Source organism: Podarcis pityusensis (genome assembly GCF_964106645.2).
Source record: "Podarcis pityusensis genome assembly, chromosome: 18".
NCBI lineage: Eukaryota > Metazoa > Chordata > Lepidosauria > Squamata > Lacertidae > Podarcis > Podarcis pityusensis.
In genome coordinates, this window is record NC_138043.1 from 10,986,883 (window position 1) to 11,011,224 (window position 24,342).

The following is a 24,342-nucleotide window of genomic DNA, read 5'->3' on the forward strand; positions in this document are numbered from 1 at the left end:
TGGGGGATTCATCAGGTGGATCTATTATGAGCAGTCTTCCTGAATTACTATAAATTAGCGCAGTGCCACAAATGTTTCATTTAAGGATGTCAGAAGAGCCACGCAGTGGCAGGATAAGGCCAGTAGCCCACCCAGCTTTAGAATCATAGAGTTGTTGAGTTGGAAGGGACCCTGAGGGTCACTCCAGAAATGATCTCTTTCAGCTTCTGCCTTCTGGAAGAAGGTACAGGGTTATAAAGACTAGGACTAGCCCCCTGAGAACCCATTTCTATTCAAATGCAATTTTGGTTTTAAACGCAGTGTAAGGTAGTCTCTGTGGGAGTATATTGTATTTAATTATGGGGTATCAGAGTTTTTTTGGGGGGCTAACCAGGCTAGGATAGCAGGCTTGTTGGTTTTTGAATGTCTGATGTAGATTCTTTCAATTTCGTTGCTCTGGATGGGACAATGACAATAAAGATTATCATATCATATTGTGTCCATGCAGGAATCTCAGCTAAAGCGTCCATGACAGGCTGCCTTCCAACTTCTAACATCCTGTCCTCATGGTGGCCACCCAGTTGCCCCAAAGGGAAGCCCACAGATAGGATGTGAGAGCAAATAGTCTTCACCCATTCTTGTTCTCCACTGCTCTGCGGTAGACCAGCTCTGCCCATGGAGGCTCCATTTAGGAAGCGTAAGAAACTAAGAAGAGCCCTGCAGCCGTCGGATCAGGCCAAAGGGGGCTCATTTAGTCCAGCATCCTGTTATCATAGCAGCCAACCAAATGTCCAGTGGGAAATCCCCCAGGACCCAGCACAAGAGCCCTTTGCCCTCCTGCAGGTTCTGCTTTCGCAGGAGAAAGGGGCTGTGGTGAAAGGGGATGACAGATTTTAAGCATCCATCGGCATTATCACAGGTTCTTCCTGCCCTGGGGGTCAAGGCGGCATAGGTTTACCCCTGGGGTAGATCAGGCCAAGAGACCAACAGAGAGAGGATAACCTGGTGAGAGACAGAGTGGGGTAGCAGCTAGGGGGTCGGGCTAGGACCCCCTCAGCCATGGAAGCTCCCTGGGCAATCTTGAGGGATAATAATAAGAAGAAGAAGAAGAAGAAAATTTTTTATTTATACCCTGCCCTCCCCGGACAGAGCCGGGCTCAGGGCAGCTAACACCAGTAAAATTACAGTAAAAACATAATGGGGGGGGGGGGCAATTTAAAATACAGGTTAAAATGCAGCCTCATTTTAAAAGTAGCTGATAAATCAAGACCATAAGGGGAGGGAAACATAAGGGTCAGACTGAGTCCAAACCAAAGGCCAGGCGGAACAGCTCTGTCTTGCAGGCCCTGCGGAAAGATGTCAAGTCCCTCAGGGCCCTGGTCTCTTGGGACAGAGCGTTCCACCAAGTCGGGGCCAGTGCTGAAAAGGCCCTGGCCCTAGTTGAGACCACCTTGCGACTTGGGACCTCCAGAGTGTTGTCAGTTATGGTCGTTAAGGTCCTCCGCGGGGCATACCAGGAGAGGCAGTCCCATAGGTACGTGGGTACATGATGATGATTTGTACCCCACCTATCTGGGTTGCGCCAGCCACCCTGGGCAGCTTCCTCACAGGGCTGCTGTGAGGTGGCAAGGATGAACCACGCACACGTCACCTCAAATGTGACTCATTGCACCTTCAGAGCACAAGCTCTGGGTTTGACTGAAATGAAAACAGATCTGGAGATTCGCTTACCATTCCCTTCCACTTCGTTGGAGAAGGCGTAGATTACCCCGCCCCGTAGAGCAGAGGCAGGGCTCGGTGCCTCCCTCGCGGTGGCCTCGATGGAGTTGTCTGCCATCGTGCGCACTGCCAGCGCCAGGACAGAGAGCGTCGTGGGCACCGCGGTGCCGTCTCCCCCGTCAATGCTCGGCTGGCTGCCGCCACTGTCTCCTTCTTCCTCTCGCCGTCTCTGGAAGTAGCGCCCGTTCAGCCCAGAGTAAATGCTCTTTCGGGTAGATTCGGGGAGGCCAGCAGGAGCCGGAGGAGCCTCGGTGCCAAAGGGGTGACCTCCGTGAGGCACCGGGGGGAGGGCTGAGGTCGGATGCCCCTTGGGGATGTGGGTCCGGAACGGGGGCTGGGGGCTGAGTGAGCTGCTCCCTTCTGCGGTTCCATGCAGCCAAGTTGGAGAGGTTGGACGGGCAACGTCCTCAGGTGGTAAGCCATCGTCAGAGTCTTCCAGAGGAGGGGACTTGGTGATGGTTTGACCGGCTTTGTCCGACTCTTTGCCAACGGTCATCTCGCCATGCTCCTTCATCTCACCAACCGGAGCTTGGTCAGCTGTATCCAACGGATGTCCACCGTCTGCCCCACCAGGGATGGAGACGGTGAATGGTCTTGTAGATGCAGGACCTTCCAAATCCAAGGGGGTTGCCTTTGGGGCTGGTGCCGCCCTCTCCTCCCACGGATCCACAGACCCAGCCGGGAAAGCTGTCACCAGCTGGAGTTGCTCGTCTTCCTCCAGGAACGGGACGGCGGCCTTCTGCGAGGGAGCGTAGGGATCCTTTGAGAGCTCTTTCGAGTCTCCCGACATGACGGCGTCGTCGTTCTCCTTGGGGAAAAGCTCATTCAGCAGCAGCAAGTGGGAGTCGTGCTCCACCAAGACGTTCTCGATGCCTGGATCCTGGCTCCCCTCAGAGTCCTGATCCATGGGCTCCCGAGCCACCTGGCCGTGGTCGACCCCCAATGTGGCTGGGCCTGGTTTTGTGGGCGGCTGCCAAGCTGGAAGGAGAAGTAGAGAGGTATTAGACCGCTTGGGTTTCAGGCTGACCTTTACGCCGTGCTTTTTTTTTCTGGAAAAAAGGTGGGGGAACTCATCACAAAGTTTGTTTTTTTGTTGCGGGTCCAGGTGCAGTGCCACCCCCAACCCCCAGGCAGCGGCTAAATGTAAGATGTGATTAATGAACTCAGCAGACAAATACAGTGGTACCTCGGTTGAAGAACATTCAGTTTATGAACTATTCGGTTTACGAACTCTGCAAAACCGGAAGTGGTGTCCCGGTTTGCAAACTTTACCTTGGTCTAAGAACTAAAATGTTTCATCTTCCTAGCCATAATCTCCTGCCCTCTGAGGCATTTAGTACATAAGAATTGCCGTCCTGGGTCAGGCCCCAAGACCAGTGGCCCATCAGATGCTCCAATGGGAAGCCCACAAGTGGGGATGGAGGCGACAGCCACCTCAGAACCCTCCGGTAACAGAGGTAGATTGTTCCTGAACGTGGAGGTTTCATGTGAGAACAGAAGAATGTAAGGAAAGCCTGTTGGACCATTGGCCCATCTAGTCCAGCGGCCTCTTCTCTCAGCGGCCACCAGATGCCTGTGGGGAACCAGCAAGCAGGATCTGACCACAAGAGCAGGACTCTCTCTTCCTGCAGTTCCAGAAACTCGTATTCAGAAGCATTCTGGCCTCCAGTTGTGGAGGCAGAGCCGAGCCGCTGTGGCTGGTAGCCATCGATAGCCCTCTGCTTCTCCAGTCCTCTTTTAAAGGCATCCAAATTGGTGGCCATTGCTGCCTCCAGTGGGAAGGAGTTCCACAGGCTAACTCTGTGCTGTGTGAATAAACCTTTCCTTTTATCTGCCCTGAAACTTTCAACATTCAGCTTCACTGGATGCCCATGAGTTCGAGTGATAGGAGAGAGGGAGAAAAGTTCTCCACTTTCTCCATGCCATGCAGAATTCTCCCTCTCCAAATTGATTCTTGCGTTGCAGAGGGTTGGACTAGATGACCCTTGGGGGTCCCTTTCAACTCTTTGATTCTGATTCTATACCACCTGTTAATTAGCTGTGAGAACAGGCAAGGAGAGAGGTGGAGAATAGGAAAGACCTGGATTTACGATGCTCACACACTCCAATGAAAGAAGATTCCACCTAAACATTAGGAAGAACTTCCTGACAGTAAGAGCTGTTTGACAGTGGAATTTGCTGCCAAGGAGTGTGGTGGAGTCTCCTTCTTTGGAGGTCTTTAAGCAGAGGCTTGACAACCATATGTCAGGAGTGCTCTGATGGTGTTCCCTGCTTGGCAGGGGGTTGGACTCGATGGCCCTTGTGGTCTCTTCCAACTCTATGGTTCTATGATCCTACCCCCCCCTCCAGCCCCGGCTGGCTCCCCCCCATGATACTGCTGCTATACAAGTACAGGCACTTTGTTTTATTAAAAGGAAGGGAGTTTGGAAATGCCATTTTATGCTCTACCTCATGCCAAGGGTGGGCTCATAAATCAGCTGTCATCGCCAAAGGCAACTTCTGCAGTCGCTTGGGCCGACGAGAAGAGAATTGCATCCCACCGTCCCCTGACCACTTCCCAGCTCCAAGTGCGTCTGGAATGATTGCACCTTAAATTGTGTCACCTCAGAGAGGTGGGCTGCAGGGAGCGGGGAGACGGTGGGCTGTGGGAGGGGCCTGGCAATCCCATTGCAGCACGCAGGATTTGAGCGTGGGAATAAATAAATAAATAAATAAATAAATAAATAATACCCCGCCCTTCCCAGTTCAGGAAACCGGGCTCAGGGCGGCTAACAACAAATTTAAAACACTTAATTGATGCTACAAAAAACAGCATAAAATACGGTATAAAACATAAATAACAATAAAATCAAAAATCAATTTTGGGGGAAATCCATCCAATAAACATTAGATGATCACCAGGGCTAGCTGGCTAAATTAGTCCTATTTGGGCCAGCGAGGAGACCAGGGGAGAATTAGCTGTGGGATCCCAGAGCGGGGAATCTTCATAAAAAGGGGAAGGGGAGGGGGAGGGAAGGAAGGGGAACAAAAAATCAGGCCAGGTTCAAATTGAAAGCCAGGTGGAATAGTTCTGTCTTACAGGCCCTGCAGAAGGAGGTTAAATCTTGCAGGGCTCTGGTCTCATGGGACAGAGCATTCCACCAGGTCGGAGCCATCACTGAGAAGGCCCTGGCCCTGGTAGAGGATAGTCTGACTTCCTTAGGGCCCGGGACCTCTAAACAATGGTTATCCATGGACCTTAAGGTCCTCTGTGGGCAGACCAGGAGAGGTGGTCCTGTAAGTATGGGAAGTCTCTGCCTTCTCCCATCCCCTGTCTAGCAAAAGGGTTTTCATAAAATTACTCCGCTGGGAGTAGTTTGGGCTGGGGGTTCACTGATATGCGGATGATACCCAGCTCTACCTCTCCTTTAAATCAGAACCAGTGAAGTGTCTGGGGGCAGTTGAAGGATGGATGGCAGTCAACAGATTGAGGTTGAATCCCAGCAAGACAGAAGTTTTGTTTCTGGGGGACAGGGGGCGGGCAGGTGGAGGGGGGGAACTCCCTGGTCTTGAATGGGGTAACTGTGCCCCTGAAGGACCAGGTGCGCAGCCTGGGAGTCATTTTGGACTCACAGCTGTCCATAGAGGCGCATGTCAATTCTGTGTCCAAAGCAGCTGTCTACCAGCGCCATCTGAGACCCTGCATACCTGCTCCAGTCTTGCCAGAGTGGTGAGTGCCCTGGTTATCTCCTGCTTGGACTACTGCAATGCGCTCTACCTGGGGCTACCTTGGAAGGTGACTTGGAAACGGCAGCTAATCCAGAAGGCAGCAGCCAGACGGGTGACTAAGAGTGGCTGCTGGGACCATAGAACACCGGTCCTGAAAGACCTATATTGGCTCCCAGTATGTTTCCGAGCACAATTCAGAGTGTTGGTGCTAACCTTGAAAGCCCTAAATGGCCTCAGCCCTGTATACTTGAAGGAACATCTCCACCCCCATCGTCCAGCCCAGACACTGCTGCATCTTGTGGGAGTGAAAAGTGTGTGGGCAAGGGCCAGCTTCCGTCTGCCCTGAATATCCTTCAAGCACCATCATTTCATTGGAAGGAGGGAAATGAAACAATGCCGAAATGACGACAGAGTTTTCAACAAAGAGCAAATCCTCTGTGCTGTATTTTACATATAGTATTTGCATTTCCACTGCTCTGTGTTTCGATTTTTCTCAGCTTTGGTCACAGCTTGCTGCGGGAAAAGCGCCATAAAACTTAAACTCAACCAAGCGACCCAACCTTTGTAGCAGTAGGCATCAAACTTGGAAGCTGGATCTGGGAAGCCCGTCCGGTTTGAGAACTGGTAGACCGTCCGGACGCCAGGCTCGTCCCCTCCGCACTTCTTCCGCGGGATCCGGATAGGGTAGCGGACGCTTCCATCAGCCAGCCATCCTGGGTCGCACTGGTCCAGCCCTTCTCTCCAAGCGAGGTACAGCTGCCCTGCAGTCGCCAGCCGAGCACCTCGGCTCAGGCAGTGCTTTTGAGCCGTCTGAAACGTCAGCCGTCCGGGGCTGGAGGCATAGAACACCTTTCCTGAAAGCCAGAAATGAAAAAAAGTTCAAATTGCATTGCTATTTCGTATGCACACCACTTGACTGCCCCCCCCCCCAATCCCCTCAAACAAACCACTCAAAGCGGTTTGCAGAAACTTAAAGCAATAAAGTTATCAGGAAAACAGTTTGAAACATACTATTATTATACAATGCAGAGGAAATATGATGGGAATTAGTGGAGGTAAAGCTAATTATTATTAACAACAACAATTTGAGGTTCCCTCTTGGACTTTTTGTTGGGAGAAGAAGTGAGTGATGCAGCGACACTTTGACTAAAAAGAAATGTGGTTTAACAGAAATTGGAGAAGTTGAACTGAGTCCTTTTCCTAATGTAAAGTAGCAGGAGGAGAACAGAAGCAACCCCTTTTTGTCTTTGGTGTTTCTTATCTCTCTCTCTTCTCCCCTCCTCTTTTTTCCTTTCCTTTCTTCTTCTCTTTCTCTTTTCCCGCTCTTTCTTGTCTTTTCGATTCTATTTGTCCTAGGTATTACTTGAGTGTGTTGTGAAAACTTCAGTAAAAATCAGTTTGAAATACGATGATGATGATGATGAAGAAGAAGAAGAAGAATAAACATACAAAACGTTGAAATTCCCAGACAGGTTAAAGTCCACATCAATTTTCTAAAGCATCTGGGCAGACTTGTCCAAACAAGAATGCTTTTAGCAGGCGCCCAAAAGAATACAGGGAAGGTACCTGTATCAATGGGCAACGAGTGCGGGTGCTGCCACACTAAACGATCTGAGTTGATGCACTTATATCATAAAATCATAGAGTTGGAAGAGACCCTGAGCATCATCGAGTCCAGCTCCCAGCAATGTCGGAACATGAAGCTGTCCAATGTGGGGATCAAACCCACGACCGTGGTGTTACCAGCACCATGCTCTAACCGAGTGGTTACTGGCAGGTTTGCTGCTCTGGTCTCCTTTGGGAATCATAGAATCACAGAATTGTAAAGTTGGAAGGGACACAAGCATCATCTAGCCCATCCCTCTGCAATGCAGGAATGAACGAATTTTATTATTACGGTCACAGACCAGTTCCGGCTCACTTACAATATCAGGAAAATCATAAAACACAACAGGAATACATTGAATTGCAATTGGATATAACAGAGACAATACAGCAGCAGTTAAAAATATATATTAAATCTTGATCGCTGAAATACAACCTAAAATTGTCATTTAAAACCTTAATCATTTTGGTAGTACAGCTTGTTCCCTAAGTTTTATGTCGCACAGAATTTGGCCACTCTGAGCGTGATCTCTAGATCCTTGTCCTCTACCAGGAGTTTTAGACATTGAAGTTCAGACCCATTTGGAGATTTTTGTATAACAGGAGTGATAAATACCGAGCGTATATCCCCGTAGAAACGGCAGCATAACAAGACATGAGAGACAGTTTCTACCTCCATCAAGTTGCAGAGGCAGACTCGTTCCACGTATGGTTTACCCTCGAATCTGCCCTGCAATAAGGCAGATGGTAGCACGTTGAATCTAGCGAGGGTAAATGACCGTCTGTATTTGGGTATTTGTAATTTTGATAAATAATTTGTTGGGGTAAATCCTCTCCCATTATCTTTTATTGCTGGGTGTTTATTCATCTTGCTCATGTGGCATTGCAGTTCCATATCCCAAATTTGTTGGTGGATTATTGCTCTAGCTTTCTCATAACCTACAGCCATCAGGGCCTGTGGGGAAGCAATGCAGGAATCACAGCTAATGGAGACAGCTTTCTCCTCCCTGAATAGGTCCAATCCTCTGTTAAAGCCATCCAGGTTGGTGGCCATGACTGCTTCCTGTGGCAGGGAGTTCCAGAGTTTAACTCTGTATTGCATGAAGAAGTCCTTTCTTTTCATCTGTCTGGAATCTCACAATATGCAGCTTCATTGGATTCCCACGAGTTCTTCAGGCCACGAGGGAGGGAAAAGAAGCTCCTCTCCATCTACTCTCTCTCTCTCTCTCATCATTTTACAAACTTCTCTCCTGTCTCTCTCGTTCGCTTTTTCTTGGAACTTAAAAGTCCCAAACACTGCAGCCTTTCCGGAGTCGCTCCATCCCCTTGATCATTTTGGCTGGCAGCAAAGTTGCCCAGGGTGGGGGTCCAGGGTGACCCCCGCCTTCACCCTCGGCCTTGACTGAGCTTCAGAGAGGCTTCTGCCAGACTCTGAGGTTCCTGTGTTTCTTAAACAACCATCATTACTTAAGGAACAAAGCCAAGACAGGATAAGTTACCCTTTTGTTCGATTGTTCCCTTTCTCCAGCGGAGACAAAGAGGAACTCGAGCGTGGCCGATTTATCAAAGCGATGCCTGCTTGCGACTCCCCCTCCGGGATCTCGGGAGAAGCCTGCGATGGTTTTTTGATGGTGCCTTTCATTTCATTAGCAAAGCTGTCTGGGGCTGTTGAAATGGGCCGTTTCTGCTCATCGTGACTGAGGATCAACCCCAGGCAACGATCCATCAGCGCTCCCTCGGGTTTGCGTCTGTGTTTTATTTCTAAACAGACTGAGGATTAAAATCTTCTCGGGCTGTTTTCAGAAACACCGCTTGGCTGTCTGGGAACCTTTCTTCTTGACGTCCACAAGGCAGAAAATGTCCCAAAACAGAGCAAAACTGGGCTTCAGTGTTTGATAAAGGGAGCTGCAGGTTACAGCCTCTTGGCAAATGCTGGATTAAGGGGTAGTGGTGAATCCAGACCCTCCAACATTTCTCCAATGAAAATAGGGACGCCCTAAGGAAAAGCATGACATTCCGGGATCAAATAAGAAACAGGGACAGCTTCTCTAAATCCGGGGCTGTCCCTGGAAAACAGGGACACTGGGAGGGTCTGTGAATCAGAAGGTGGAATCTGCAGATAAGTCTGGGGTTTGCATTGCAATCACTGGGGCGGTGGACTGGAGTTGTGGGGTGCTACTTCCTATTGCTATACTTGCTTGCGATGAGGACGTAAGAGAAACCTGCTGGATCAGGCCCAAAGGGGGCCATCAGGTCCATGCATGCTTATTTTTGAATTATTATTGTTATGCAAGAATCTTTTGCCCAATGTGGGGCTTGAACCCATGACCCTGATTTTAAGAGTCACATGATCTATCAACTGAGCTATCCCAGGAATAGCCTGCTTCCTTTTAGGAAGGTTATCTGGCATAAACACAGAACTGTAGAGTTGAAGGGACCCTGAGGGTCATCCAGTCCAACCCCCTGCAATGCAGGAATATGCAGGGATTGAACCTGCAACCTTGGTGTTATCAGCACCATGGTCTAATGCTTTGGCTCTCTCTTTCTTTCTCTCTCACACACACATTTCTTCTTGAAGGAGAAATCTGGACCCATAAATTTATTTCTCTTGCATGATGCCAGAAGTTAGCACTGAAGAGACAGCGGTGGTCTAGTGGTTAGAGTGTCAGACTAGTAACGGAGAAGCCAAGGTTCAAATCTCCACTCAGCACCTGAAGCTCACTGGGTGACCTTGGGCCTGCCACTGCCTCTCAGCCTAGCCTACCTGACTGGGTTGTTGTTGTGGCGAGAGAACTACACATGCCGCTTTGAGCTGCTAGGAGAAAAGGTATGTTGTAAATGCACAAAAGAAATAATGGTAAATGAATAAGGTGTCAACCCACTGAAAACAATGAGCACGACTGCTCTGAGCAGGATTAGCTGGGAGCAACCCCAAGTAAGATTCTAGGCCTCATGGTTTTCAGGCATAATGGGCATGGTTATCTTAGAGGTCCATTAACTTCAATGGGGCTTGCTCCGGGGAGAACTCGCTGGCAACAATGCTCTGCACCCATTGCTTGACCAAGAAACTGCATTGCAAAATTCAGAGAAGTCCGGATTTCAAAGGACGGTTGTGGTTCTGTTTCCAAAAGTGCTGGGTGCGTATATTTTGCCCTCTGCCCCGTTTGCACGGGCCGTACTCACCCCGAAGCTCCTTCGAGTAGCAGTAGACATCGTAGGCCTCCCCGGCGTCCCGCTCCCCATAGCTCCGGACTCCCGGGAGCGTGTTGCGATCCCCGTAGCAGCCAGGCCTCGAGAGGGTGATGGGGTACCTGTGCCAGGAAGGAGCAGGGGGAGCGTTGGATGGGAGGGAAGACGGAAGGGGAGCACTGCAAGCCAGGATTCTCCCAGAATCCTTTGCCAAAGGAAAAGAGCTGGTTGGATGGAGGTCCAGCAGCTGGAATGCCTTTGAAGGGAGGGGGGAAGAACAGAGCAGGGGGGCAACCCAGGGAGAAGAGGGGGAGGGGGAAATGGGGGTGGGAGGCAGGACAGGGAGCCCACCTTGGTATCAGCACGTATCACAATTACTCAGCAAAGGGTCCCTATTTGTTTTCCCCAGCCCCCCTCTTGGAAGCTACGAAGGAAAGGCAGACTCTCCAATGTTTCTCCAATGAAAATAGGGACATCCTATTTTCCTGTTTGGGGAAGTTTTTAATGTGTGATGTTGTATTGTGGTTTTACGTCTCCTTTTTTTGTGGGGAGCTGCTCAGAGTGGCTGGGGCAACCCAGTCAGATGGGTGGCATAATATGTTGGAAGCTTCCAACATATATAAAAAGATAATAAAACATTAAATGTTAAACAAATTCCCTGTACAGTGGACGCTCGGGTTGCGAACATGATCCGTGTGGGATGCACATTCGCAACCTGCAGAGTTCGCAACCCGCGTCTGCACACAGGCGGGTTGCGATTTGGCACTTCTGCACATGCAAAAAGCGCCATTTAGTGCTTCTGCGCATGTGCGACCGCCGAAACCCGGAAGTAACCCATTCCGGTACTTCCAGGTTTTGGCGGCCTGCAACCCCAAAAAACGCAACCTGAAGCGTCTGTAACCTGAGGTAGGACTGTAAAAGGTCTGCCTTCAGATGTCTTCTAAAGGTTGTGATTTACTTATCTCCTTGGCTTGGGGGTTGCATAACTCCAGACCCTCCAACATTTCTTGGATGAAAAGAGGGACGTCGTAAGGAAAAGCGGGACATTCCGGGATCAAATCAGAAACCGAAACAGCTTCCTTAAATCCAGAACTGTCCATGGAATATAGGCACACCTGGAGGGTCTGGAAAGGTTGCATCTTAGAACCAGAGCTTTATTAGACTGTTTCTCACTTAGACTGCTGTAAGAAAATGAGAAGAGCGTCTGCTGGATCAGAGGGCCACCTTGTCCAGCTTGCTGCTCTCCCAGGGGCCAACCAGGGGTCCCAATGGGAACGTCATAAGGAGGATCTGAGAACAGCAGTGAAACTCCCCTCTTGCCGTTTCCAGGAACAGGAATTCAAAGATAGACTGCCTCTGATGCTGGAGGTGATGTAGCTGCCTTGTTTATTTTTATTTTTTAATTTATTAATCCATTTATTTAATGGACCTATTTATTAAATGGATCTACCGCTTGGGGTTTTTTTCTGTTAAAAAGTAACAACCTCAAAGCAGTTTACAAAAAGAATGAAGCAATCAGAAGAAAACAAAACCCTCAAAAAACTAAAGCACATCAATGGTTGAGATATCTGGGCAGACTTGCCTAACCAAAAATGTTTTAAGCAAAAAGGCACCTGCCTGATATCAAGAGCTCCAAAGTGTTGAAGCCACCTACGGGTAGCTACTGACAACCTAGGAATTTTTATATTCCTTCCCCCCTTTAAAGCTGTCCCAAATTGGGGGACAAACTGACGTATTAACCGGGGGCAGTATTGAGACAGAAAATCAGGGTTGCTCCTTATAAATCAGAGAACAGTGGCAGATGCCTTCTCCATGTACCTGACGGTGCGGTCAGAGAGCCACCCTGCGTCGCAGTTGTCATAGCCATCCTCGAAGGCCACTTGGAGGTGGTCAGGGGAAGCAATGATGGCCGAGTTCTCCTCGCATGCCTTCTGGGCCTCTGGGAAGGTCAGCGCGTAGCGGTTGCTGGCAGCTCGGTAGTGGAAAACCACACCTGGGCGGGCAAGGAAATGGGCACAAGAGGGTGTAAAATTCCTAGGCACCTATCCTGAGGACCTTCGTGGCATTGCTCGCTTTATATTTTTCACTTCCTTCTAAGAGCTGGTTTCAATACCCTTTAGCAGGCAGGCAGAGCAAGAGCCAGCAGTAAATCATACTCTTCAAGTTGGAGTTAACTCTTTGTTAGCAAAAACACGATCTGCACAGACTTGGCTGAGCATCAGGCCTAATCAGCACAGCCGCTCATCCCCAATAGGTCTTCTCCCATGAAGCAGTTGCCGAGATTGAAGGTCCCTGCCCCCCACAGCCGTCTAAGTCCTCTCCTTTCCAGCACTTTCCCCAAGCAATCAGAGACTATGCCTGCATGCAGCCAACCTCTCCTCCTCTCTTTTCATGCCTCTCCTCATTCACCAGCCTGACCCATCTCTGTCTCTTGGCCTCCCTCCTCTTCTCCTGCTTCAGCTTCTGCCTCTGATTCTGGACTTCCCTCTGCCACAGACTCTCCCCACTCACTAAGTCCTGTTACCTCTTCAGTTCCTGACACCTCCTTCTCCCAGGCTTCTCCTTCTTCTCCCTCTGACCACTCATTGCTGTCCCACCACCCCTCCCTGGGCTCTGAGCCTTCTTCCCTTGGGGGTTCCCCAGCTGGTTCCTCCCACCATGATTCTGCATCCAACCAGTCCATGACATCAGACCCCTTGAGGAACTGTGGAGGCGCCATTACTGAAAAGGCCCTGTTCGCTGAAGAGACCAGCCTCGTTTCAAATAAGCAAGACCAGGACCAAAACTCCCTCTTAAGAATCCGCTGCTACTGGGAAAAGTTAAATCTTTCAGCAGAGAATATTCATTTGAACGATATACCTGTTGTATGGAAATTAACAACGGGACAATGGAAATGGATTCTATGCGCCCTAATGGTGGCCAAGAGACTGAAACTGATGAATTGGAAAAACAAAGATAGGATACCGCTTAATCAATGGATTGACAATATGACAACACTTGCAACTTATGAACGGACTGCTTACAGACATAGACTTTGTTTGGACAAATATGACAACATTTGGAATACGTTTTTACAGAATGTAGTAGGGTATTAACATCTAACATAGATATTAGGATAATAACACCATATCAATTATTACTTTGGATTCTAGTTTCTCTCTTTTTCTTGTATTTGTTCTCCCCCCTCACTTTCCCCCCTTTGCATCACTTTATTTCCTTATACCGGTAATTGAAATTCTTTCAATACAAGTATTATTATTATTATTATTGAGAATGCACTACTATTGCAGATGCTTCTCACCTGTGACTTCCAGAGGCACCAGGTCCTGCTCGTCGTGGATCCCGGCCACCACCTCACAACGGTAGAGCCCGGCGTCGCTGGCTCGGGCGGCTGAGAGCAGCAGAGTGGCATTGTGGCGCCAGGAGGGGTACCCAGGCAGAGAGACCCTCCCCTCGTAGCCTTTGGAAACCTTCACCACGTTGTCCTTGGCCACCAGGATGGGGACATCCTCCGGCTGCCCCGAGGCCGACTGGACCTTGCTCCACTTGATCCGAGGGGGGTCAGGAGGCGCGTTGGGCCCAAGGGAGGCGGGCAGCTGCAGGAGGAAGAGGCAGGGCAGGGCAACGGGCTCCGCCAGGCCAACCCGGAGAGGCTGGTGGTGGACTTTGTTGATGTGGATCACCTTCGCATTGTCTTGGGAGCCTGCAAGGAAAAGATGGGTTTGTTTTGTGGCTCCCAGCAATAGCCCTGCAAGGAAGGTGAGGCTGGGAGAGGCAGTGACTGGTCCCCAAGGTCACCCTGCAGGCTGAGGAGATTTCACCCCTCCCATATCCAAGAATCTCCTGGGGAGTCTGCTGATTCTCCAGAGAGGAGGAGGCGTGTTCTGCTCTCTACTTATTCTGATCCAGCACCAAGTCAGTCAGTCAGTCAGTGTCGGAGAGAGAGAGAGACTGTTAGAGATCGTGTGTAGAGATAAGGTTGCTGCTAAGAGCAGCTGCAGACACTCAGTGCAGTGCAGCATTCATTTATGCTTAGACCTATTTAGCTCTGTATATAGTTGTATAATAGTTGTAGATAGAATGAAGAAGATATTCTACAGAGCTGCTCTCCGAGTTGTTTATATACTCTGCTATGCTCTGCTAGACTCTGCTGTGCGACGACTGTCTTCTTGTTGGAGTGAATCCGGTGCTCACAATTCTAAGCTGTGAGTCCACAGCACTTTGACCTGTTCCTGTGCAGAAGGTGGTCTCTGGAAGTGCCGCCCAGCTCGCCTGGCCCAGTCGGGGCTGAAGTGGACGAGTCCAGTTGGTGGCACTGGCTCAAGGGCGATGCTGACACAGGCTTTGTGGCTGAGTGGCGATTCGAAGCCTGCTGTCTCCCAGCTCTTGGTCCTCATCTAGTCCCGACAACAGCCCTGAGAGGTAGGTTGGGCTGGGAGAGGCAGGTCACCCTAACCCCAAGCTTCATGGGACAGCCGGGATTCAAACCCTGGTCTCCCAGTTCCTAGTCCAATGCTCTAACAATTATACCTTGCTGGCTCCAGCTAAGTCATACTTGGAACAGGTCAGCTAAAATCAATAGGTTTTTGGACTCCCTTTTGAAAACCAATTTGGAAATTACAAAAGAACTCAAAATTTAAATAAATATATAAAAGTAGAAAATTTCTCATTACAACCCTGCTAGTGATGTTAATTGCTTACAATTTTGTAATGAGTGTAATTAGAATTGGAAAATGTACAAATGCAATGATATAAAGGTTAATTTTGAAAGCCATGAGGCGGGAGGGAAGGAAGTTGATAGGCTCTAAAGAGCCAGGGACGTAGAGTGGGTTGTAATGATGTGAACGTATATTATTAAATGGAAATAAATAAAAATTATATATAAAAAAGAAAAGAAAAAGAAAACCAATTTGGTATTTTGTAACAAAAAGATATTTTCACCTGCATGGTACTTTGATGTATTTGCTGCCTGCATTGAAATGTAAGTAAAGTTTTTTTGCTTTCTGTTACTAAAATGTGTGGTGCATTCTTAGCAACAGGGACAGAGAAAGGAAGATGAGCAGACCACAAATAGAGAGGTAAAAAGGCACAATTGCCTAATTCCTTGCTTCCATCAAGCTGCAAAAGCACACAAGTGTTTTTACTGTGCTAAAAGGGCTTCACATCCTGTCTGGCTCATTTGGTTAGAGCATGATGCTGATAATGCCAACGTTGCAGGTTCAATCCCTGTATGGGGCAGCTGCATATTTCTGCATTGCAGAGGGTTGGACTAGATGATCCTCAGGGTCCCTTTCCAGCTCAACAGTGCTATTATTCTACTCTCATATTTCTCCCACCCACAGGAGGTTTAAATTTTAATTTGCAGATTTAATCCTCAATCCATCCCCATCAATCTGGAGGGATGTTGGCTTTCACACTCCCAAGAAAAGGCATTCCCCACACTGCCTGGAGGACAGAGGGCCAGAGAAGGCTGCCTTAACTGGTCACAGAAGGGAATTTTTTGCAGCAGTGAAAAGCACCGCTCTGTGGACTTTGCAACCGGTGAAATTAATCATCTCCGTGGCTGCGACGGACACCCTTGCTCACTCTGAGCATTGATTTTCTGCTGCAGCCAGCTGGACCCAATTATAGGATGAGGGGGAGGGTAACCAGGAAGGGTGGAGGGAGTTAAAAAAGAGGGAGGAGAAGAAACAAAAGGAAATTGAATGTATAGTCCTGAAGCCAAGATGAACCAGAGAGCTTGGCTCTCTGGGACCATCCAGTTTCCCCCTGCCCTTTTTACAAGCAATAAGGGCAGCTCAGTAGCCTGTTTTCCAAAGCCCAGGCTAGGAAGCTGAAACTGCACTCCAGGGATTCTCACATGCATCCTGACACTCGGCTGCTAGGTGCCCCATCCAGGAAAGGGAGGGCTGTGCTGTGCAATGGTTAGCACGGCTCCAGATCTCCCGCAAATTTCCTCCATGGCAATTAAGGATGCGTCATTCCGCAGTGTGGTTAACTAATCTTAACTTTTTGATGGTTTTATTGTGTGGGGTTTTTATTGTTGTAAACAGTTTGTTTGTGTGTGTGTGTGTGTGAGAGAGAGAGAGAGAGAGAGAGAGAGAGCAGTATACAAACACTTTTATAAACAAAAACATAGTAAGTGGTTTAGCCTTCTATGAGAATGCAAGAAGAGCTCTGCTGGATCAGGCCTAAGGGGCCCCATCTAATCCAGCATCCTATCATAGAAACATAGAATTGTGCAGTTGGCAGGAACCCCCAAGGGTCATCTAGTCCAACCCCCCTGCAATTCAGGATTCACAACAGCAAGGCAGGTTGGGCTGAAAGAGACCCAAGTGGTTTTCGGCAAGCCAGACCATTCCTTACCCTCCAAGTGCCCCCATTTTCCAGGGACAGTCCCGGAATTACAGAAGCCATCCCGGTTTCTGATTTGATCCCAGAATGTCCCGGTTTCCCTTTTCCTCCATGTCTCAGAGGACAATTAAAAGTGGTTTGCGTGTAGGTGCAGAAACAGAGTCCTGTTTCTACAGAAAATGAAATCACTGAGCTAAATGAAGGAAATGGTGAAGCTGGCATACGAAGCCCTTTCTATATTTTTGGAAGAAAATGTCACCAATCCACTTTAAATTATTTAATTGCAATGCTTCTGCAGCCAGCCATTTCCTAGGAAACGTGGGGAGTGTTGATTCCTTTATTGCAAACTGAGCCGTGCCCTGTCTACTCAGAAGTAAGCCCCATTGTATTCAACAGAGCTTACTCCCAGGTAACTTAGTCAAGACTGGGCTGCCTTACACTGTGATCCTAAGCATTTTCGCTCAGAACTAAGTCCCTCTGAGTTTAATAGGATTTTCTGTCTAGCATGTTCCCGATCATTCTCAGTTTCTTCTCCTATTATTATTATTATTATTATTATTATTATTATATCCTGCTTTTTTCCCTGACAGGGACTCAAGGCAGCTCAAATCCTATATCCTATTTCCTGCCATTTATCTGTGGAAGGTGTTGCACACAATCCCTTCCTTTACAAATTTTTCCTTCACAACAACCTTGTGAGGCAGGTTCAGCGGAGAGGTTGGAGTTGGCTCAAGGTGACCAATGTTGATGTGCCCACGAGGTCTACGTGTGCAGGAGAAGCTTCCTGATGTAAAATGTTGTCGTTTAGTCGTGTCCGACTCTTCGTGACCCCCTGGACCAGAGCACGCCAGGCACTCCTGCCTTCCACTGCCTCTGGCAGTTTGGTCAAACTCATGCTGGTAGCTTCCAGAACACTGTCCCACCATCTCGTCCTCTGTCGTCCCCTTCTCCTTGCGCCCTCCATATTTCCCCACATCAGGGTCTTTTCCAGGGAGTCTTCTCTTCTCATGAGGTGGCCAAAGTCTTGGAGCCTCAGCTTCACGATCTGTCCTTCCAGCACTCCGGACTGACTTCCTTAAGAATGGAGAGGTTTGATCTTCTTGCAGTCCATGGGACTCTCAAGAGTCTCCTCCAGCACCATAATTCAAAAGCGTCAATTCTTCGGCAAAGCCACTTCCGGCCTGCCCAGGAGGTGGGGTTGCGGGCTTCACGCCCACCCCCCACGTGAGCGGGGGCTGGTTTCAGCCCCCGCGAGAGCAGGGGAATCCCGGCCGTGTCTGCCCTATTTAGGGCTGGTGCAGAGGGGGCTCACCCTCTTTTCGCCAGCTAGCCCCCACGTTTTCCCTCCCTTTAGGTAGGTCTCTGACTTTGCTATGGACTTTGGTCTGTCGCCGCATGGGGCATGGTAGGAATTTTTCCCAACTGGCAATTTACAGCCATTTGGTTTTTCGCCTACCTCGTAGCAACTCGTCACAACTCCTCGGCATTGGCGATAGGCATTGGTAAGAAGGGGTTAAGAGTATGTGGGGGGGGAGGAACGCCATCACCTCCCCCCAGTGAGCGAAGGGTGGTCCCTTAAAGGACTCCGGGGGGCGTGACCCTGTCCGAAGCCTATGGAGGTGTGGGCCAAAGGCACGCCCCCGAGCGGTGACCCAGGGGAGCTCCTAGTCGACGTGCCTCGGCGGGAGACTCCCCCGATATAGTGTTAACCCTTCCCCGTGTCTCCAGCAAATGGGCTGGAGCCGGATAGTTAGGACCAATGCCTAAGCCAATGCCTCTCATTCCTGAATTCAATAAAGTTGTGGCCTAATTCGCCCATTTAACCTTAAACCATGGTGTCTCGTGTCTTTATTTATCCTGGTGGGGGGCGGGAACTCGCCACGCAATCAGCCTTCTTGATGGTCCAGCTCTCACTTCCATACATCACTACTGGGAAAACCATGGCTTTAACTATACGGACCTTTGTCGGCAAGGTGATGTCTCTGCTTTTTAAGATGCTGTCTAGGTTTGTCATTGCTTTCCTCCCAAGAAGCAGGCGTCTTTTCATTTCGTGACTGCTGTCACCATCTGCAGCGATCATGGGTGTCCCTATTTTCATCAGAGAAATGTTGGAGGGCATTGCCTGGTTCATCTGCCTCAGTGTCGTCTGCGCTGCCCTGAGATGCTGTGAGCTACTTCCCTTCCCCAAGTCCTCACTGCTCAGAGAGGCATCACAACATAACCCTGTTGTCTTTAGCGTGGGGAGGATAAATGTCAGAGCAGGAAGTCAGAATTTTGGCCCAGATATTGGATCTGTTCAGCCACAGAATGGCAGAAATGGGGGTGGGGGGAGGTGAAACACCCTGCCTGACACAACTTGGCAGAGGAATTGAGATTCTTTTTTTCCTATTCTCCTGTGCATCATTCCTTATTCATGCCTGTCTTCCAGTTACCATTAATACTTAATTACCCGTACATTATTTGATGCTTATGGCTGGCAGGGCTGGCAGGTCGTTTGCAGCTTGTTTGTTTACAGTGGGTTGCGGGGGGGGGGGGGGGTTAGGAGGGGACAGAAAACAGATCCCAGATTCTTGCCTGCAACTACAAGGTTTTCCCAAACCCAGGCTTCTTCTCCCAAACAGGATCTTGTCCCTAAGATCTCTCCTAGGAAGAAAAGCTGCAGCAGCATTTGGGACTCTTTGGATTAGGCTTGTAAGAGGCGACTTGATAGAAATTTATAAAATTGTGCAAGGTGTAGAGGAAGTGGACAGAGGAAACTGGAACTCATAACACTAGAACCAGGCCGTCCCAGTGTCCCTATTTTTACTGGAGAAATGTTGGAGGGTCTGGAGTTATGCAACCCACAAGGCAAGGAGATAAGTAACTAGACAACTTGAAGGCAGCCCTGCAGAAGGAAGTTTTTTAACGGTTAATGTTTCATTGTGTTTTTATATATGTTGGAAGCCACCCAGTCTGGGGTAACCCAGTCAGATGAGCAGGGTATAATAAAATTATTGTTATATTGAATTAATTATTATTATTATTATTATTAAATACGACATTCCTATCATGGATGTTTTAGCAGAGATTCCTGCATTGCAGAGGGTTGGACTAGATGACCCTCAGAGGTCCCTTCCAACTGTATGATTCTACTATTGTACGATTCTGTTTTCATCAGAGAAATGTTGGAGGGTATATAAGATCTCTCTTTGGAGGAAAAGCTTCTGCAGTGTTTGGGGCTTTTTAGCTTAAAGTAAAGGTGAGTAAGGGGCAACAGGATAGAAATTTATAAAATTCTGCATAGCAGCCGTAGAGGAAACTAGAACTCATAACCCTAGAACTCGTGAACATCCAATGAAGGTGAACGTTGGAAGATTTGGGGCAGAGGAAAGAAAGCAGCCAAGAGTTGCATTGTGCATGGCAGGGAGAGAGCGGGTGGAGAAAAGCCTTTCTCCAAGAGTGGAACTCGAAAGCTGAACGTTGGGGAGTCAGGACGGATAAAGAAAGAACTTTTTCATATGGCACAACTATGGAACTCCCTGCCACAGGAGGCGGCAAGGCTACCACCAACTGGGATGGCTTTAAAAGAGGAGGGGATAAACTCAGGTAGCAAAGGGCTATTGGTGGCTCTGCTCTGCCTCCACAGTTGGGGCAGCCGTGCTTCTGAATCCCAGTTGCTGCAAACCATGGGATGGGAGTGGCTCCTGTGCCTGGATCCTGTTTGTGGGCTCCCCTTTGGGGCCCCTGCTTGGCCACTGCGAGAGCCGGAGGCTGGGCGAGATGGACCATTGCGCTGATCCAGCAGCCAGGCTTTCTCATGCCCTCGTGGAGCCTCCAAGCCCAGAGGCAGTCTATCTCTATCCCCAGGTTCTTAAGGGTACTTGGCCTGATCTGGCTGCCACTCCTTATTTTCTTGCCTTACAGACCAGAAGGAGCAAGATGCATATATTGCAGCCCACGAACAGTGTTCCGTCTAGGTCAGGGGTCAGCAACCTTTTTCAGCAGGGGGCCGGTCTGCCATCCCTCAGACCATGTTGCAGGCTGGACTATATTTTGGGGGGGGAATGAACGAATTCCTATGCCCCGCAAATAACCCAGAGATGCATTTTAAATAAAAGGACACATTCTACTCATATAAAAACATGCTGATTCCCAGACTGTACGCGTGCTGGATTGAGAAGGTGATTGGGCCGGATCTGGCTCCCGGGCCTTAGGTTGCCTACCCCTGGTCTAGGTGCTCACAAGTAAGCTGGCAAGCAATGCCTGAAGGAAGCAGCTTCCCTTTCTTCTTCTTTTTGGCCACAGATCCCAGATTTGGAGGGAGTGGGAAGCCTTCCTACTTGTTGCTAGAAGTCCAGAGCTTCTCCCAGAAGCCCCCCCACCCCACCGCAGGTGACATTCGGAAATAGGCTGCTCCTGGAAAGGGAAGTTCCATTTAGCTGCCCCGATTAAGTTAACAGGTGACAAACAGAGTCAGACTCTTAGAAGAGCAGTTCTTGATTGTGCAAATGAATGCCACATCTAATAAATGCATTTTTAGGGCAGTGGGAAGAGAAAGAGAAATGAAATTGTCCAATTTCATTTTATTTTTTTAAAAATACTGCTTAATGTCCTGTTCCTCACCACATCTAAGCAGAACTTACCCACAACAGAGAAAGGCAGGAGCAGATATCCAAGCAGGACCCAACAGCCAGCATCATCCATTAAATGGACCATCCTTAATCTGGAATAACAACAGCAACAACAAATCTTATTGATCCTCATCTTTTTATTATTATTACATTTATACCCCATCTTCCCTCCCAGGAGCTCAAGGGGCTGTACAGATGGGCAGGGTATAAATGATAAAATTATTGTTATTATTATTACATTGTTCTCCTGCTCCCTGTTTTATTCTCGCAACGACCCCGTGAGCTAGGTCAGGCTGGGAGACTGTGGCTGGACGCGCATTGACTGGGGAGCTCTCCGATAAAAGTGAATGTGGTCGCTCTCCCCAACTCCTTTGATTTCCTCCTCATGCCAAACCCACAAGGTAGGCCAGACGGAGAGACAGTGATACCCCTCCCCAAGTTCCACATGGTGAGTTGGGGTTTTAAAAACTGGTCTCCCAGGTCCTGATCTAACTACTACTCCACACTCCCCCCAAGGCATGTCACTATGCCTGTTAGCGCACAGGGAAGTAGAGGCCTAAGCTCAGCCTCTGCCTGCCTGCCATCCTACCAAAAACCACTCTATGGGGTGACCCTCGCTGCCATCTTCCCCCTCTTCCGCCTCCGTTTACCCTAAGCAGAACTCAGGAGGTACCTATCTCAGATCCACCTACCTCTGTGTTGCTTTTTCAGGTCCCTCCCTCTCTCTAGATATATCTCACATCCATTTCTCTATATAGCTGCCCAAGATCTATCTATCTAGAACAGTATATAATTTAATAAATAATAGTGGTAATAATAATCATGCATTGCAGAGGGTTGGACTAGATGACCCTCAGGGTCTCCTCCAACTCTGCAATACTATTCTGCCTGTCTATTTCCCTCCCTATCTCTCCATCAATCTACTTATTTATCTAATCACGCATGCGCTCTCTCTCTCTCTGTGTGTCTCTCTCTCTACCTAATCTACCAGCTAGCTAGCTAGTATCAGAGCTGATCACAGGAGCCAACTCCTAGAGCAGGCATAGGCAAACTCAGCCCTCCAGATGTTTTGGGACTACAACTCCCATCATCCCTAGCTAACAGGACCAGCGGTCAGGGACGATGGGAGTTGTAGTCCCGTAACATCTGGAGGGCCGAGTTGGCCTATGCCTGTCCTAGAGGCCGAGATCCCTACACACACACACACACACACACACACACACACACAGACCCCCAATGAAATGTTTTAGGGGGCCTGGCCATTCACATGGTGTGTGTGGACCACCTCATGTGATGGATTGTGTGGAGCAGGGCTTACGGGCTCCTCGGCCCCCAATATTTTATTTAAGTTGGCACCCCTGGGGCTGACTCAGGGCGTTACAATCCTGAGCTATGGTTCTGAACGAAGGCAAACAATCTTTTATCACCCAAAAGGTTTTGATCCACCTTCCTTCCTTTTTTTTAAAAAAAAGGCTTGGATCATTCTGATTCCAGCAGCATCTGACAGCCTTTTTTTCCTTTCTGGAGAGGAATTGCGGAGAGGGAGAGAGAGCAAGATGCGCGCTCTGGTGGGGAGGGGAGGCGGCCCTTTCATGTCAAGGCAAGTTTTCCTCTCCAGCTGCAAATGCCCCCCCCCCCCATTACAGCGCCCTCCGCCGCGACTCCTCCTCGCATCAGCCGCCTCACCTCCTGCGAGTTCAAAGCGCAACGAGGCGGCGGCGGCGCTTGGCAAACGGGGCGCGTCTCCGAGCCCCCCCCCCCCCGAGAATTTGCTTTGAGGGCTTCTCAAAGGAGACAGCTCCCTCCCTGGGGGAACGCGAGGTGCTTGTTGTGGGTTACAGGAGGCCACGGATTGCGTGTGCGTGTGAACGCTTCTCCCTTGAGCTCGGAGGCCCAAGGCCCTCTGAACGCCACTTGCTGGGAATCGAATACTTTAAGACACTTTCTTTTATATTGTCGACTCCCCCTCGCATTTTCCGTGATGTTTTTGTTACCACCACCCTTTTGCTACTCCCTGCATTCCCTCTTTTTTGACATAGTCATAAGACAAAAACCTTTAATTCTTTCTGTTGCTCATCGTTCGGAACATGGGAATTGCAAGGTTGTTGCAGTGCCTGGGTCCTGCTGTGGGGGGGACTTCCCTTTGGGGGCTTGTGGCTGGCCACTGTGGTGACTGGAGGCTGGGATATGACGCACCCCCTTGGGCCTGGCCCAGCTGAAGGGATCTCCTTAGTTTCTTGTGATTCCTAAGTGGAACCAGGAGCCTGGGAGGAATGTCAAGGATGGGAGTATCCTTCAGAGCGTCTCCACCCCCATTGTTCAGCCCGGAGACTGAGGTCCAGCTCTGAGGGCCTTCCAGTGGTTCCCTCCCTGCCAGAAGTGAGGCTACAGGGGACCAGGCAGAGGGCCTTCTCGGTGGTGGCCCCCGCCCTGTGGAACACCCTCCCATCAGATGTCAAAGAAATAAAGAACTTATCTGACTTTTAGAAGACATCTGAAGGCAGCCCCGTACAGGGAAATTTTTAATGTTTGGTGTTTTATTGTGTTTTTATATATGCTGGAAACCACCCAGAGTGGTTGGGGCCACCCTGTCAGATGGGTGGGGTTGTTGTTTAGTCGTGTCCGACTCTTTGTGACCCCCTGGACCAGAGCACGCCAGGCCCTTCTGTCTTCCACTGCATCCCGCAGTTGGGTCAAACTCATGTTGGTCGCTTCGAGAACACTGTCCCACCATCTCGTCCTCTGTCGTCCCCTTCTCCTTGTGCCCTCCATCTTTCCCAACATCAGGGTCTTTTCCAGGGAGTCTTCTCTTCTCATGAGGTGGCCAAAGTCTTGGAGCCTCAGCTTCAGGATCTGTCCTTCCAGTGAGCACTCAGGGCTGATTTCCTTCAGAATGGAGAGGTTTGATCTTCTTGCAGTCCATGGGACTCTCAAGAATCTCCTCCAGCACCCAAATAACAAAATTATTATTAATTATTATTATTATTAAGGAACGAGCGAGTCAGTGTGGTTAGTGTGTCAGACAATGATCTGTGAGAGACTGGGGTTCAAATCCTGCACTCAGTTTTGAAACTCACTGGGTGACCCCAGAGGACCTGTCACAATCTCTCCGCCTGAC

The 24,342-nt window shown here is 49.2% G+C and overlaps 1 protein-coding gene and 1 long non-coding RNA gene across 2 annotated transcripts in view; one reads left to right on the forward strand and one right to left on the reverse strand.

Annotated features, from left to right (window-relative positions):
* The window catches only part of NCAN (neurocan), a 60,944-nt gene that overhangs the window by 20,542 nt on the left and 16,060 nt on the right, over window positions 1-24,342 (reverse strand). Inside the window, exons 2-7 of the mRNA XM_080988738.1 lie at window positions 21,237-21,316; window positions 13,562-13,963; window positions 12,079-12,253; window positions 10,255-10,382; window positions 6,027-6,320; window positions 1,711-2,736 (exon numbers count right to left, since the gene is read on the reverse strand). Of these exons, the coding sequence (XP_080844864.1) occupies window positions 1,711-2,736; window positions 6,027-6,320; window positions 10,255-10,382; window positions 12,079-12,253; window positions 13,562-13,963; window positions 21,237-21,309 (2,098 nt within the window). The 5' untranslated portion in view covers window positions 21,310-21,316. The remainder of the gene's footprint in view (window positions 1-1,710; window positions 2,737-6,026; window positions 6,321-10,254; window positions 10,383-12,078; window positions 12,254-13,561; window positions 13,964-21,236; window positions 21,317-24,342) is intronic.
* On the forward strand, window positions 9,638-13,663 carry LOC308467575. Its single transcript, XR_013981231.1, has 3 exons — window positions 9,638-9,898; window positions 11,438-11,628; window positions 13,551-13,663. It is a non-coding gene; the product is annotated as an uncharacterized lncRNA (long non-coding RNA).